The following is a 17733-nucleotide window of genomic DNA, read 5'->3' as shown; positions in this document are numbered from 1 at the left end:
GGAATGCCCGGATTTTCCAAAGCAAGGCGTCCACCGTCAGTGCGGTCTTCAACTTGATGATTGATGAATTTAGGATATGGAACCAGGCTGGGCGTCATAGGATTCAGCTGTTTTTGGACAGACCTCGAGAGCCAGACTGAATTATGTGCTGATGTATGTTGCTGGGTTGCCGGCTGTTGGCATAGTTGATGTATAGCGGCCTGCTCCGACCAAATACTTGTAACACCTTTCCTCTTATAAATGAAAAAGAGAAGCTGCTCCGACAGCGTTTCGTCAAAAAGTGTTGGCGACGACGGTTGCAACGCCACCTTACCCGTCGGCTGCCGGTGCACCAATGAAGAGTCCGGATGCCCCCCCCCCCCCCCGAGCCATCAGTGGCATGCACGGACTTGAGAACCACGGGATGCAACACTGCCGAATGAGTTGGCTACGCCGGCTGCGATCCAGGCACGCCCTGCGGCGGGGAACGTGAAGATGACACATGCCGGTGTAACCGCGGGGATCCACCTCCTGGTGCATCACCAAGACCAAGGCTCACGAGTTCCCGTCGTTGCACCTGAGGTACCTGATTGACATTCGCTGGAGCAGAACTAGAGGATGAATTAATGGATGGGTTGCCAGTGTGCTCCGAGGTGTCTATATGGTCGTCCTTCTCCTTCGCACCACTATTATCACCCGCATCATCATGCTTGCGTCTCCAAATGAACGGAACAAAGTCAGGATCCGGACTGTATCCCTCTGGCTCCCTCTTGAAAGTGAATGCATAGCCCTTGAGCTTGACCACCACATCCGTCACGACAAAAGTTCCAACATCATCCTTGTCCTTTGCCAAAATCTGAGTGTTGGTCATAGCGACGAGAATACGGACAACTCCACGGCGTCGGAGAGTAAAAAGATCCACATCCAACGTCTTACCCATAAGAGTACCAACGGCCCATAATCCCAAAAAATGGCGAACCGTATGAGGAACGCCCTCGACATGAAGCCAAATCTGCTGATGTTCGATCTTATGTGGAACCTCCTGTGATCTCCATGCGGTAATAGTCATATGGGCATTAGCTGATGGCACGTTCATCTGGATTCCATCCACCCTGTCCAAATCCTCAAAAGACGGAAAGCTAACAAGGTAAGCATTCCATCGGACCCATGCTGAATAGCCTCCCACTTCCATTTATCATGGACCGGACATCTTCTGGCAATCTGGCTCTCGACAACGCTAGCCGGTACCATCAAGCCAGTAACCTGAACACGTATCGGTGTCTGTGTCAGCGCCAAGTGCTCTTTCACCACGCAATTTGGTAACTGTACAAAGTAAGTCTCCTCAGCACCAATTCCAGAGACAGAAGCGTTGGGCTTAGCGAGTTTAAGAACCGAGCACTGCAACGTCGGATGAGCTATATTGTCACAAATATAACAGTAATGTTGCACGGTGCAATCTTTCGCTGCATGCGTATCAACCGCGCACTTCCAGCATCGAACCCCCTTCTTAGCCTTGGTCTTGGGCACTGAAACAACCTGCACATCAGACCCTGAAGCCGTCAAAGGCGAGGCATCGACATAGGCATCGTTGGTTGAGGTTGCACAACCTGCTGATAATGTCCTTGCTTTAGAAAGCTTTAGAAAGCTTGAGCGTTCTAAGAATTTTAGAGTATAGATTCATTCATTTTGCTTAGCATGTAATTTATAATGGAATCTCTAAAAAGAAATATGTTTAGAAACGGAGGGAGTAATATTCAAAGCAAGGCGGCAAGTGTGTCAGAAGGAACGTTGACACTTATAACGAGGTAAAGCGAGAGTACGGGACTTTGCTCAGCGGCCTGTAAAATAACTTGAGTTTTCCAAAATCCAAACAATATCTCCGCAAAAGATAGTCAAACAGTAGATAGGATCAGTGTAGATTCCTACAGCGTCTAGCAAGTAGTGGAAGCAAGCGATTTTGCTTTTTGCCCAACTCGTCACTGCAAGAATGGCCTCTCGATATCAGATTCAGTCGCGTCAGAGTCAGACGGCAGCGCAAGCTCGGCGAACATCTTGTCCTCCCGGTTCTTGGCCCATAGCACCACATAGAGGCCCGCAAACATGAGCGCAATCCCCACCAGGCTGCAACGAAATACGAATATGACAATGCTGATGTCAAATGTCAGTGTACCAAATGCAGCTACGCATTGACATATTCTTCCTTGCGGCGCGGCTGCATGGCCGACGTACTACGTACGTACCACCCTGTGCCGATCCATTGCCCAAAGAAGATGAAGGAGATGAAGGCCGAGAACACGGTCTGGAACGGGCTGAACATGGACACCAGGACAGGCCCCTTGCGGCCGATGCTCGACACCTGGAACGTCGTGCACAGGCCAATCACCACACCTCCCTGCACTAGCATTGCCACTATTTTCAGTGCAGGTTACAACGACGTCAGTGTCACATACTATTGCTGAGATCACGGGTCTACAACTTATACTAAATCAGCGACAATTAATATGGATCGACAATGTACTAGTGGTATGTACCACGAGCACAATTTCACCGATTATTCTGGGGATGTTGCCTGCAGTGCCCGCGCCGAGCTTGCCATCCATGATGACCTGGATGATGGCGCTGAAGATCGATCCCATCATGGCGGTGATCACACAGATCGACAGCGGCGCCGGGAACCTCTTGAGGGTTGCAGCCTACATTTGCGCATCAGATTCAGCTCTAATTCTAACAAAATAGCACAGTTATGACTAGTGTTTATCTTATCAGCGTGTACCTGCAGGACAGTGTTGCAAGCGAAGACCGTGACTCCAGTGAGCAGGTACACACAGCCAAGGACCCAATCTCTGTAGATTTTCATGCCAGACAACTCTTGGTCCCTGGGAACGGACTCTGGCACTGTGCCGGGATAGGGATTCTTCAGGAAGCTCACGCACATTGCTCCACTGATGCATACCAACGTACCCAAGATCTTTGCTCTGGTGTACTTGCACCTCCACTCAAATCTCTCAAACCTGCATATATATAAGCAGAGTCACTAGTAGTAGACCTACTTGGTCAGTCCGAAAGTCAACAATGTGTTGTTTTTCCCTTATCAAGGATTTGGTTCGGTACCTCAGGCAGGCGGCGATGACGAAGATGAAGCCAGGGCCAAGATTGGGCATGGCCGAGGCGATTGCTGGTGAGGTCCGCTCGACGCCGAGCATCATCAAGACTTGGTATATTGATACCCTACACAAAGATATAAAAAAAAGATCTCAGTTTAAGGCCGGGCAGATGCCTCCTGTCTAAAAAAAATGTTTTGTTAAACCGATAGCCAGCATTTGGTAGTATCTGAATCTTTACAGCAATGCATTTGATGAACCATGGACATTATGAACAAGTAACCATGTAGGGGTAAATGTCAATCATCATCATAAATAACTAATTAAGAGAATTGCAGATAACTTCATAACATAATAATATATGAAAATCTCAAGTATTTTAATACTTTAAAACCTATAGCTATTGGCAAATCTAAATCTATCAAAATAAACAGTTAGTACACTACTATATATACAGTACAACTTTATTTGAAGCATTTATGATGAAGACTGCCTAGCTATCAATCAAGAGCAGAGATGAACTTCTCGCAAGAAAAAAAAGCAGGGATGGACTGCAAATGACAAGCTCTTAATAATATATATGCGTGGAAGGTTACGATTGATTCATTTTTGTTTCTCACCCTCCAAGGGAGATCATAACGAGCTGGATTATCAACACGGGGCTCCAGCGCTTGGGCCATTTCTTCCTCTCGAGGGCGATGGCGAAGGGGAGAACGACGACGGAGGAGGCGGCGCATGCGACGACGATGATGAAGAGCGACGGGACGCCGGCTACGAGTAGCCGGTTGAGGAACATCATGTAGAGACCGAAGATGCACTGCACCGCCAGCAGCCCGCAGATGGTCAGCACGTCGCTGAATGAGAAGGACACGCCGCCGCCCAGCATCTTCGTCTACCTCCTCCGCCGGCCGGCAAGATCAATCAGCAGCTGCGGTGTACGCAAGCGCAGGAAGATATATACCGAGGGCCTTAGTTATGTGTGTGTGTGAGAGAGAGGTGTATATATATAGCGCTGGTATACATTCTTGCATGTTCGATCGTGCGAAGAAGAAAAGTCACCGATGGACAAAGAGTTGGTTAAAGGCAGATTTTATTCTAGTCTTCCCTGAGTACTAAACTTTAGGATGGAAAGATTTTACTACCGCGATGGAGAAGAAAGACGGGAAGTTGGATTTTGGAGTGTCAGGCTCGACCTCCACCTAGGAAATTGTGCTCCGTACGCGGGTGACACGTGTGAGGGAGGTGGTTCCACCCTGGCGCTTGCCGCCTACGTGTGGATCGTTGCTGCATGCATGGCCGCAGGTAGCCAATTGCGTTCGGGACTGCGGGCTGCCGCTCGGTCAGACAGGAAGGCATGGGAGATGGGACCCGGCCCATGTACGGGCAGATGGGCGACACGTGTAACGATCAGAGAAGCTGCTACGCGCGGGTCTTCTAGAGCGGATAAGGTTAATGGACAGAGACCGTCGTCACTCATCGTTTGCCTTGTCCATTTGGATCTGGATTTTTTTTTTCAACTGCGCCCACGACGCGTTGGCAGAGATATAGCTGTACCTCTTGCAAAGTTTGTATCAAACCATTAAGACGGACATTTCGTACCATGTGTAAATTGTTTGATCGCAAGATGGGACGTGTCGTATTAAAATGAATTATTTCTTTTTTTACTCGGAAGACTATTTTAAAGGAAGTGACTGGCTAATTTTCTTGCGCCGTTCACCACCTCCGCAACCGTTATATATGATTTTCATCGGGCGGCCCACCGCGACCCACCATAGAACTTCAAGAGCGACCAGACAGACCAGGGGAGGTAAGGGCGGTTCCCCGTGTGCGGTGGCACCGTGGTCAAGCGCAATACCGAACCGAGAACAGGGGGTTTTAGTGATGTACAGAGGAGAGAGGAAACTAAGAGACGAGGAAGAAGAGGAGCGGACGAAGGACAAGGGCTCAACGACGTGCTTAAGCTTGCGCAACATGCATTTGGGCATATCATCCACAACACTGACAACAACACCGTAATAGAGTGCCTCAAGAATGGTATCCATTACAGCTAGATGAGCAAAAAATTCCTTCCAATCGGTGCAACAAAGCTCAGAACAGAAAAATCTCCAGACCTTAACCCTTATCAAAGAAGAGAAATCTTACAAAGTACTCCATGTCCATGTAACCGTCGACCATGCTAATATCGTCATCAGTGCTCTCATCCCCATCCTTCCACGATGGTGTGGTCACCAACGGCGAGAATTGCGGTCGTCGGTGTGGTCGACCGAGTTCCGGACAAAGAGAGAAGAGCGAGGAGAGCGAGGGGGGAGATAGTGAGCCGGCTCGGGTCCTTTTGACCTGGTCGGAACGGCCTGCCCTAACAGCCATGAGTGGCCGCGCCGTCTGTCCCTAGCTAATGTGGCCCTGATAGGTGGGTCAGGCGTGTCATAAACCCCATTACAACGTAACGATTCAACAACTAGTTTTTTTTAACAAACCAAAAAGGTAGGTTTTAGGAAATTTTAAAAAAGTTGAATCCTACCAAATTGTGGTAGTTTTATGATATTTTTACTCTGTAAAAAACTTTTGTACTCTTTTTTATTTCCCTGTGACTTTTTTGACGGAAAAGGCAGGTGCCATGCCAGTGTCATGTTGATACCCTATCATATTTTTCTGATGAATACTGGTCTCCGTGGTGGCCTTCTCTTAAAAAAGTAAGGAAGTAAAGAATGATCAATGTCTGCAAGGTTTGGATGGCTAATTTTATGGGGAGAGTACTGCCAGGGAGCGCAGAAGGCATACGCATACACCAGAAACTGAATTACCCTGGCCGCCTGCTCACTTGCTAATTGCTATCGTTCCACTCTCGGAGGAACAAGTTACACTATCCGCTTTGCTGTATGCATGTCAAAGTTCAGACCTCACCAGCCATCACGAGCCGTGCACGGTCTCGCTCTCCAATTAACAGAGACACTTACACTACCGTACCAGTAGCCTGGTCATCATGAGTGTTGAGTATACGTATTGTGTGTATATTGCGTATTGGACCTGCCTTCTAGTTTTTTATATAGTTGAGGTCTGTGGCCCACCGTTGTACATCATATATACGTACCTATGCACGAGAGCAATATATCGTGCAATCATAATCTCATACATGGTATCAGTTTTTAGGTTCTAACCTAGCCTTCCTCTGCCGCCGCCCGTGCGCCCCCCCCCCCCCCCTCCCCGCCGGCCGCCGCCACTTTCCCACCGCCGCCCACGCATCTCCTGCGCCCCGCCGCCGCCCGATCTCCCCTGCCGCTGCCCATCCACTCCTCGGCCGCCGCGGTTTTTTCCGCCTCGCCCAACCCAGCGCGATTCCGCGAGCCTGCGCCGTCCGAGCCACTCGCCACCCACGCGCTACTCGCCACTCGCCACTCGCGCCGCCTGCCACCCGCGAACGCCAATCGCCACCCTCGCGCTACGCGCCGCCTGCCACCCGCGAACGCCACTCGCCACCCGCGCGCTACCCGCCACTCGCGCCGCCTGCCACCTGCGAACCCGCGCGCTGCCTGCCACCCGCGAACCCGCGACCCCGCCCGCCACCCGCTTCTCCTGTGCCAAGAGGCTTCTACCCGACCCGTCAACCGCATTATCCGCGCCGTCCGAGCCGCCCGCTCCGTCCCGTCCTCGCTATGTCGTCCGTCACCTCCTCCGCGTCCACCAACTCCAACCCGTTCGCCGACGCCAACCCTCCCGGCGTCAATAACATCCGCAACCTCAACATCTTCGAGCGGGTGCCGGTTCGTCTCTCGCAGGCGTACTCCTCCTACTACACGTGGAAGACGTATTTTTCCCTCGTGTTCCGGGAGTATCACCTCATCGACCACATGGACGGCACCGTCGACTCCAGCCTCGTCCCCGAGTTCCATGACTGGTCCACCATCGACACCACGATCATCCGCTGGTTCTTCCTCACCATCTCGTCGGACCTCTTCCAGACGGTCGTGGCGGACGGTGACGATGCCTGCGCCGTGTGGACCAAGCTGAACGGGCTCTTCACCGACAACCAGCTCCAGCGTCGTGTTTTTTTGCAGCAAGAGTTTTTCGGGTGTCATCAGGACAACACCTCCGTCGACGAATACTATCACTGCCTGAAGACTCTCGCTGACGAGCTCCCCGATATTGGCGCAAAGATCGATGATGACCTCCTCCTCAACACGCTCACCGCCGGGCTCAACGAGGACTTCGGCAACGCCGTGGCAAACCTCAGCCTCATCCCCAACCGTCTTTCGCCAAGTTCGTTGCGTACCTCCGCTTGGAGGAGCGGCGGATGAACCAGGTGAAGGCGCGGGCTATCCACACCGCCCTCGCCGCCGACACCACCCGCGAAGGCTCCTCGGCGCCTCCAGCCGCCCCGGCCGCGCCCCCGCCGCCGTTCCCGGCGCAACCGTCGTACCCGGCCACCCAGCAGTCGGGGCTGCTCCCGCTGCCCTATGGGCCGCCCGCCCCTCCCACCCCTCCCGCCGAACGGCGCCGCAGGGGCCGCCGCGGCGGTCAGCAGCAGCAGCCGTAGGGCGCCGGCCAGCCCCGTCAGCAGCAGCAGCAGTTCTAGGTGCCCCCTCTGTGGGCCTCCGGCTACAACCCGTGGACCGGTGTTGTTCATGCCTACACCATGCCGATTCCATGGGCTCCTGCACCGACCCTTCCCGTGCCGCGCCCGCCGGTGCATCAGGCGTACTAGGCGGCTCCGCAGCCGTATGGAGGCTACCCACTGCCGCAGCTGAGCGGCGCCTATTGTCTCCCTGCGGCCCCGCCGCCGCCCTCGCCGGCCCTGCCGCCGACGCCTTGGGATCCGGCGCTCCTCGCCGCGCTGCACACCGCGCCTACGCCGAACAACTACACTGGAGGCGGTGATTGGTACATGGACACCGGGGCTACGGCTCACATGTTTGCTCATCCTGGTAATCTTGCCTCCTTCACTCCTGTCACTACCGACCGCCGCATCATTGTCGGCGACGGTTCCACAATACCTATCACACATGTCGGGCACACTTCTTTTCCTTCTAATTCCATGCCTATTACTTTGTCTAACATACTTGTGTCACCTCATCTTATTAAGAACCTCGTTTCCGTTCGTTGTTTAACTCATGAAAATCCTGTTACTATTGAATTTGACGAGCTTGGTTTTTGTGTCAAGGACGCTCGAACCAGGATGGTACTTCACCGATGTGACAGCCTCGACGAGCTCTATCCGGTGCATCTGCCGTCCACCTCCACCACTGCACCGGTTGCTCTCTCCGCCGGCGTCGAGCTCTGGCACGCTCGTTTGGGTCATCCCAACCCCGTCACACTTTGTCATATTCTTAGGAGTTTCAGTTTCAGTTGTAATAAGATAGAGGATCACACCTGTCATGTCGGCAAACATGTTCGCCTCCCGTTTAATAACTCCACCACCATAGCTTCTTTTCCTTTTCAGTTGATTCATAGCGATGTGTGGACCTCTCCGGTTCCTAATAATTCGGGCTATTTATATTTTCTGGTTATCCTTGATGATTATTCTCACTATGTGTGGATGTTTCCTTTAAGACGAAAGTCGAATGCACTCTCCACTTTGACATCTTTTTACTCATATGTTAGCATGCAGTTTGGGCGTCCCATCCTTGCTCTTCAGACTGACAATGGAAAAGAGTTCGACAACCTTGCTTTCGGCACTTTTCTGTCGCACCACGGCACAGTTTTTCGTCTCACATGCCCGTATACTTCACAGCAGAACGGTCGAGCCGAACGTGTCCTTCGCACTCTGAACGACTGCGTTCGCACGCTCCTGTTCCTAATGTGCCGCCTCGTTTCTGGCCGGACGCACTCGCTACTGCTTCACTTCTCATTAACCTTCGCCCTTGCCGCCCACGGTGGAACTATGCACCTCACCATCTTCTCTTCGGTACGCCCCCATCTTATGATGGCTTGTGTATTTTCGGGTGCCTTTGCTATGCTAGCACTGCTGACTCCACTCCTCACAAACTCGCACCTCGTTCTATCGCTTGCATCTTCATCGGCTACCCCTCCAACTCCAAGGGATATCGGTGCTACGATCCTGTCTCCCACCGTGTGTTCACTTCCCAGCACGTTTACTTTTATGAGCATGTGTTTCCGTTCAGCAGGTACCCTCGGCTGTTCCTCCCGCCGCCGGTGACGCGGGCCTCTCGACGCCGCTCCCAGGGCGCTCGCGCGCCTCTCTTGGCCCACCACCTGGCTTTGAGGCGCACCCCCCGCATGCGGCGCCTCCTCCAGCCGCGGCCCTGGCGCCCCCGGCGCCCCCGACGTTTGCGCCGGTGGCCCCCGCGGCCCCCTCAGCGCCCGCGGCCCCCATGGCCCTCCCGGTGCCCCCGGCGGCAGGTCCGGTCACCCGCGCCCGTACGGGCGTTTTTCGCCCGAGCTCGCGCTATGCTGCGGATGACTACGTCCATGCGGCGTCCAACTCTGAGCTGTCGCCGTTGCCATCCTCCGTACGAGCCGCTCTTCGTGACCCGCTCTGGATGGCTGCGATTCAAGAGGAGTTTGACGCCCTGTTGCGCAACCGGACGTGGCAGCTTGTTCCCCGTCCCCGGCACGCCAACGTGATTACCGGGAAGTGGGTCTTCAAACACAAGCTCCGTCCTGATGGTACCCTTGATCGCTATAAAGCGCGCTGGGTCATTCGTGGCTTCTGACAGCGTGCTGGCATCGACTTCACCGACACCTTCGCTCTGGTCGTCAAGCCCGGCACGATACGCACGGTTCTTCACCTTGCGGTCTCCCGTACTTGGCCGGTGCACTAGATGGACGTCTCCAACGCCTTCCTCCATGGTCACCTCGCGGAGCAGGTCTTCTGCCAGCAGCCCACCGGGTTTGTTGAGCCGGCGCTTTCCCGACCACGTGAGCCTGCTCTCGCGGTCCTTGTACGGACTTAAGCAGGCTCCGCGCGCTTGGTACCAGCGCATAGCGGCGTTTCTCCATCAGCTTGGGTTCCGCTCTACCCGCTCAGACGCCTCGCTCTTCGTCTATGATCAGGGCTCTGACACGGCTTACTTGCTACTCTATGTCGACGACATCATCCTGACGGCATGTATGGCTGGTCTCCTCAGTCAGCTCACGGCTCGTCTTCGCGCTGAGTTCGCCATCAAGGACTTGGGTCCTTTGCACTACTTCCTTGGTGTTGAGGTGGTGCACCGTCCGGATGTGATGCGAAGCATCCTATGGTCATCCCCATGGACCTACCATTGTCTCACCAAGTGCCAAGAGGACCTATGACATGAGCACGAGCTAGAGCTCTCAATACCGAGGTGACTTCCTTCCTTAGTGATATTACATATGATCCACTCGAGACATGGCTACTACCTAAGTCCGAAATGTTGTCCATGATTAGGTACCAAGAGGACCCTCCCGAAGAGGCACGTGAAGACGGACAAGTCCCCAAGTTCACGGAAGAAGAGAACCAACGGAAGGAGTCAAGAACAGCTCCCAGGTCCCGGACATCCGGCCATGACCTCGGACATCCGGCCCCTGGAGGTGTCGCCTGCAGCAACGGACCAGCGGCCAAGTCTATAGGGCCCGGACATTCGGCGGCCAGCCCGGACATCCGGCCCCGGCCCGGAAATCCGACCTCCTCCCTGGAAATCTGGACACCGCCTTTCCAGAAAGCTTCAAAACCGATCCTGCCAGAACGGACATCCGGCCCCCCAGCCCGGACATCCGGCTCCTCCTGAAGGCCCGGACATCCGGCCCCGTCTGTCTACGCATAGTAAAGGGTCGAGGCCCATGTACCCCTTCGCCCACCTAGACTATATATACTCCTCCTCCTCCCTCTTTCTAGGGTTAGCGTTGTGATAGCTCATATGTGAGATAGAGCCTCGCTCATCCATCTGGATCTACTCCATCGCGAGGGACCGACACCTCTTCGGAGAAGATCCACTTGGATTCAAGACCCCTAACGGGAAGACCTCAAGACCTCCTCACGGAGAAGAACCGGTTACCCTATGTATCGTCTCTTGTTGGATTTGGACCGTGTGATCTCTATGTGTACTCGGATCTAGCATATGTGTGACCTAATCTTGTTGGTTTGAGTGATTCTATCGAGTTTTCCCTCGTGATTTTTCCTCGTGTTCTTCGTGTTCATCACGGGATCCGCTTCTTTCGTGAAAGATCGACCGTATAGGTTTCCACCCTACATCATCTTGGTATCATGAGCCACATTGATCACGATTTCGGAGCCTCCCCTCTTTGTTTTCTAGCCTAATTTTGTTGTGTTCTTCCCCAATTTCAAAAATCCCCACCAAAAATAGCCCCAAATTTTTTTGTGATTTGTTGGTGTGATGAAGTTTTGTTGGATTTGATCCGCGAATTTTGTGTGTTGCAGGTAGATTTAGCTTTCCCCCATCTTTTCCCCAATTTCCATCCACAAAATCCCCCGAATTTTGCCTTGAATTTTCCTTTTCCACGCGGAGTTCTTCGAGTTCGTCCACGGATCCAGAGCCCAGACATCCGGCCCGAACCCTCGGACATCCGGCCATCCCGGACATCCGGCCCCTGACAGCATCACTTCCATCCAGCGCCCCGTTTCCCACCTAACTTCCGCCAAATTTTGCTCCGGTGCCCACATTCACTTCCACATACCACCATCCCTTCCACATAGCACCACCATTGCTTACCCACTACCAGTTCCGAGAATTGTGACACGTTTTGCTTTGAGAATTTGAGTTGCCGTTACCGTGTCCTATTGTGTTTCGGCTATTTAGGTACGGTTCGACATCAACATCACCGCCGCTCATCTTTGCCACGGACTCGTCATCAACAATGACCACTCCACCATTTTGACACCATACCGTAAGCAAGAACGGTAACCTCATCTTGGTATCTTGATATCATTATACATTCTTGCCATTGCATTGATAACCACCATAGCCCAATTTTGCGTATCTGACCTATCGATACTAGCTTTTGAGTATTGCCGGCAACGTCACTTGTGCACATTAGTGGTCATACTTCCCATAGTATACATACCATATCATCGCGGTACATATCTTGGAATCATCTTTTGTGTCACAAAGTTGTCATCGCATACACAATTGCTACCTTGGTTCGTGAAGTTTTGCATGAGAAAAGTGCTCAAAAGAGAAAGAGCTAATCAAGCTTTTAATCAAAAGGGAAAGATAAGCAAAGAGCTTATAAGCAAGAACCATAGCATCATACTACATTAAGATTGTTATACTCGATCATCTTGGATTATATCATCGGAATACCATACATATAGCATACTTGGGATAGAAGTCATTGCAATTTTGCTTAGTAGGGTGTGCAAAAGTTTCGTATCCGCCTATTGTGCAATCGTGCTAGCGTCTCTCTAGTGCTGTGCAACAAGAGCATTTTTGTGGATTCCACATTTTGTCTCATTCCTTGGTTGCACGACCCCACTTATCTATTTGCGTGTGTGTTTCCGTGTACCATATCTTGCTATTGGTCTACTTGTGGCATTTGCAAATTTGTGAATCTATTCCAACATTATTGAAGCTCAGTAACAATTGCATCAAATTTTGTGCCACCATCCTAACCAAGCTCCACCATAAGCTTTTATTTGTGTAGGTGTGAGAAACCGACATGAATTTGTACCAATTGTGCTATTTCCTTGTTCCACATTTGAGTGATCATTGATCCATCTTCAAGATCAGTCAAGGTACATTTGGTATAAGTTCTTCTCTTTCTACCACTCACGTATTTGTTTGGAATGATGGATAGGCCAAGTACTTCTACCAACCCACTCTTCATCGAGCAAGACGACGACATGTCCTCCTACGTCACAAAGAGCCACCTCTTTGGTGCACAACAAGCTTTGCATCAAGAGCAACAAGCAATGAGCGACCGCATCGACCATCTCGCCACCGACTTGCGACTATCTGAGCAACGTACAAGAGACTACTTCGACAACAAGCTTGATGAACACAAACAAGAGAATGACACAAGAATGGATGAGATTCGTGCCTTGTTGGTCAACCGCTCTTCTACCACTTCGTCTTACTCAAGATGGAGCTGGTCGAGTCGACACTCCGACGACACCATCTCCGGCTCAAGTACTCCTACATCGAACACTCTTCGTCGTGCTGCATGTCAAGATCGTCAAGCAAACCGCAATCCTCTACACGACAACGACTCTCAAGAGCAAGCTCGCGTGAAAGAACATCGACACCGTCAAAACCAAGCTACCTTCGCGCAAGCACAAGAACGACAATGTCAACGCCAACAACAAGAGGAAGAGCATGCGCGACAACACCAAGATGCACAAGATGCCGAGGCACAACGCCAAGAACAACAACTACGCGAAGCTCAAGCACTTGAGGTGCAACGTGCCCTCCGAGATTCAAGTCGAGCCGTAGCCACGTGCAACCGCCAAGCCCGTGAGCAACAAGAAGCGCTTCGTGATGAAGTTCAAGAACGACTATATCAAGCTCGCGCGCATCGTCAAGCTCGACAAGTGATGTCGCTTGAAGCTACGTTGGTATTTCCCCAAAGAGGAAGGGATGATGCAGCACAGCGGCGGTAGGTATTTCCCTCAGATATGAAACCAAGGTTATCGAACCAGTAGGAGAACCAAGCAACACAACGTAAACAGCCCCTGCACACAAATAACAAATCCTCGCAACCCGACGTGTTAAAGGGGTTGTCAATCCCTTCCGGGGTACGTCGCCTCAAGATAAGCAAACGGACGTGAGATAAATTTGTAGTAAATTGATAGATAGATCGCAAATAAAATAAATAGAAATAAAACGCAGCAAGGTATTTTTGTATTTTTGGTTTAATAGATCTAAAAATAAATGCAAGGAAAAAAGAGTAGATCGCAAAGGCAAATATATGAGAAAGAAGACCCGGGGGCCGTAGGTTTCACTAGTGGCTTCTCTCGAGAAAAATATCAAACGGTGGGTGAACAAATTACTGTTTGGCAATTGATAGAACTTCGAATAGTGATGACGATATCTAGGCAATGATCATTACATAGGCATCACGTCCAAGATTAGTAGACCGACTCCTGCCTGCATGTACTACTATTACTCCACACATCGACCGCTATCCAGCATGCATCTAGTGTATTAAGTTCATGGAAAAATGGAGTAATGCAATAAGAACGATGGCATGATGTAGACAAGATCTATCTATATAGAGATAGACCCCATCGTTTTATCCTTAGTAGCAACAATACATATGTGTCGTTTCCCTTCCTGTCACTGGGATCAAGCACCGTAAGATCGAACCCACTACAAAGCACATCTTCCCATTGCAACATAAATAGATCAAGTTGGCCAAACAAAACCCAAATATCGGAGAAGAAATATGAGGCTATAAGCAATCATGCATATAAGAGATCAAAGAAACTCAAATAACTTTCATGGATATAAAAAGATAGATCTGATCATAAACTCAAAGTTCATCGATCCCAACAAACACACCGCAAAAGAGTTACATCATATGGATCTCCAAGAGACCATTGTATTGAGAATTCAGTGAGAGAGAGAAAGCCATCTAGCTACTAACTATGGACCCGAAGGTCTACAAAGAACTACTCACGCATCATCGGAGAGGCACCAATGGAGGTGGTGAACCCCATCCGAGATGGTGTCTAGATTGGATCTGGTGGTTCTGGACTCTGCGGCGGTTGGATGAATATTTCGTCGATGCCTTTAGGGTTTCTGGAATATTGGGGTATTAATAGAGCAAAGTGGCGGTCCGGGGGCACAACCCACCAGGGCGCGCCTGGGCCTCCTGGCGCGCCCTGGTGGGTTGTGCCCCCCTTGTGGCACCCCCCCACGTGCAGCCAGGGCCCGTTGTGTTCCTTTTGGCCCATAAAAATTCTCCGTAAAGTTTCGGGGCATTTGGACTCCGTCTGGTATTGATTTTCTGCGATGTAAAAAACATGGAAAAAACAACAACTGGCACTTGGCACTATGTCAATAGGTTAGTACCAAAAAATGATATAAAATGATTATAAAACATCCAAGATTGATAATATAACAGCATGGAACAATAAAAAATTATAGATACGTTGGAGACGTATCAACAAGCTCCTCCACAAGCTCGACAAGAACATCAAGTTCACTAAGAGCAAGAAGACAATGGAAATCATCCACGACAAGAACAAGATGAGGTTGACAATCCTCCACGACAAGGGCGTCGTCATCCCCGACCCCAACACAATGAAGAGCAACGCTACGGCAAGCTAAAGTTTACCATGCCCAAGTTTTCCAGAAGCAATGATCCCGAAGAGTACCTATCATGGGCATTGAAGGTTGACAAAATCTTCCGCTTGCACAACTATGAGGAAGAGAAGAAGATCGCGATGGCATCCCTTGAGTTCCAATACTACATCGTCATTTGGTGGGAACAAATCATTGAGCGCCGAGTGGCAAAAAGTGAACCACCCATCATTACTTGGGCGTAAATGAAGGATGTCATGAGAGCACGTTTCGTACCAAACTACTACAACCGTGACCTCTTCAAGAAACTCCAACTCCTCAAGCAAGGAAACAAAAGCGTTGAAGAGTACTACAAGGAAATGGAGATTGCCATGATACGAGCCAATGTCACGGAAGATGATGAGCAAACTATGGCACGTTTCTTGAATGGACTCAATCATCCTATCAAGAAGATAGCCGACTTCCAACCATACTCGAACCTCATTGAGCTAGTGCATCAAGCTACCAAAGCGGAACGTCAAGTGCAAGATGACTTCAAGCATGCCAAGTTCTCATCCAAGTTCTATGGCTTCTCCAACAACCAAGCTTCAATGACTCCAATACCTTCTACCTCAACCAAGCCATCTGCAAGCAATGGCGACAAGTCAAGTTACAAGAAAACTTCGACAACCTCAAGTCCTCCTCCTACTATAAGCAACTTCAAGCCGAGAGCTTCATCATCATCTACCCCAACCGATGAGACCATCAAGACAAGTTCCTTCAAATGCATCACATGCGGCGGCCGAGGCCACAAGTCTTTCGAGTGTACAAACTAGCGCACCATGATCTTCAACGACGATGGTACATATGACTCCATGAGTGAAGGAGAAATGGAAGCCCTTGAGCAAGTGGCCATGCACCGGCAAGTGAACGAGGATGAAGATGATCATGTCTTTTGTGACGAAGATTCGAGCCCCGCTCTTGTTGTATCCAAGGTCTTGACTCTTCAACATCAACAAGACGAAGACCAAAGATGCCATATCTTCCACACCAAGGCCGGCATCAATGGAAGGTACGTCAAGGTCATCATCGATGAAGGGAGTTTTCATGACTTGGCAAGTGAAGAACTATGCTCCACGATCCAATTAGTCAAGATGAAGCACCAGCATCCCTACAAGGTTCAATGGCTAAGCGACTTCGGCACTATCCAAGTCGAGCATACGGTCAAGGTTTCCTTCAAGATAGGAGCTTACAAAGACACTTTGGAGTGTGATGTCATTCCGATGTCCGTTTGCCACCTCCTTCTTGGACGGCCATGGCAATTTGACCGAGGCGTCATCCACAACGGGTGTACAAATCACTATAGCTTCAAGATGAAAGGAAAAGAGTACGTGCTATGACCTATGTCTCCAAGCCAAGTGATCGCCGACAAGCAAGCCACCCATCATGGAGATAATATTGAGAGAGCGAACCACCCAAAAGAGAGTGAGTGCCACAAGCCAAAATTTAGTGCCTCCATGATGAGCGACAAGAAAAACTTAGTCCTATTTGCCACCAAAAGTGAGATGAGAGAAGTGTGTAGAACCCATCAAGTGTCATGCACTATGTCCTTTTGTGCAAGGACGACGCACCAAAAGCTAACACCTCTCAGAATCTACCTCTAGTGTTATCTTCTCTTTTGCAGGAATTCCAAGATGTTTTTCCTGATGAGCTACCTCCGGGACTACCACCACTACGATGCATTGAACACCGAATCGACCTCACCCCCGGAGCTCCACTTTCAAACAAGGCTCCCTACCGCGTCAACCCCAAGGAAACTAAGGAGATCCAACAGCAAGTACAACAACTCATCGACAACGGCCATGTACGCGAAAGCTTAAGCCCTTGTGTCGTACCGGTAATCCTTGTTCCCAAGAAAGATGGTACATATTGCATGTGTTCCGATTGTCGTCCTGTCAATGCTATTATCGTGCGTTATCGTTACCCCATTCCACGCCTAGATGATATGCTTGATGAGCTTAGCGGAGCCACCATTTTCTCTAAAATTGACCTTAAAAGTGGCTACTATTAAATATGCATCCAAGAAGGTGATGAATGAAAAACCGCATTTAAGACCAAATTTGGCTTATATGAATGGCTTGTTATGCCAATGGGTTTATCCGAAGCACCCGGTACATTCATGCGACTCATGCATTTTGTTCTTTGACCCTATATTGGTGTATTTGTTGTGGTATACTTCGACGACATTCTTGTCTTTAGCAAATCCCTCAAAGAACATGTCACCCATATTAAAACTGTGTTGCAAATTCTTAGGAAAGAGCGCCTCTATGCTAATATGGACAAATGCCTTTTCGGTGTTGATAAGCTTGTTTTCTTGTGTTTTGTTGTGTCTTATAAGGGTGTTCATGTTGATGAATCTAAGATCAATGTTATTAAAACTTGGCCCCAACCAACCAACTTGCAACAAGTGCGTAGCTTCCTTGGTTTAGCCGGTT

The 17733-nt window shown here is 50.3% G+C and overlaps 1 protein-coding gene across 1 annotated transcript; it reads right to left on the bottom strand.

The window, feature by feature from the left end:
* Positions 1–1739: 1739 nt before the first annotated feature.
* Positions 1740–4093, bottom strand: LOC123168490 (WAT1-related protein At5g47470-like). The gene is made up of 6 exons (XM_044586376.1): positions 3701–4093; positions 3091–3207; positions 2753–2990; positions 2511–2672; positions 2220–2371; positions 1740–2100 (listed from the first exon to the last, which is right to left on the bottom strand). Exons 1-6 carry the CDS (start codon positions 3964–3966, stop codon positions 1956–1958), a joined length of 1080 nt encoding a protein of 359 aa, XP_044442311.1. The 5' UTR covers positions 3967–4093; the 3' UTR covers positions 1740–1955.
* Between the last annotated feature and the right edge of the window lie 13640 nt (positions 4094–17733).

Source organism: Triticum aestivum, chromosome 7D, assembly GCF_018294505.1.
Source record: "Triticum aestivum cultivar Chinese Spring chromosome 7D, IWGSC CS RefSeq v2.1, whole genome shotgun sequence".
NCBI lineage: Eukaryota > Viridiplantae > Streptophyta > Magnoliopsida > Poales > Poaceae > Triticum > Triticum aestivum.
This window is presented reverse-complemented; position numbering and strand designations above follow the sequence as displayed.

Coding starts and splice junctions, on each gene's coding strand:
- LOC123168490 (XM_044586376.1), bottom strand. CDS start 3,966: ATGCTGGGCGGCGGCGTGTCCTTCTCATTCAGCGACGTGCTGACCATC. Junction 2,991..3,090: donor GTCATCGCCGCCTGCCTGAG/GTACCGAACCAA, acceptor ATATATATGCAG/GTTTGAGAGATTTGAGTGGA. Junction 2,372..2,510: donor TCGGTGAAATTGTGCTCGTG/GTACATACCACT, acceptor ATGCTAGTGCAG/GGAGGTGTGGTGATTGGCCT.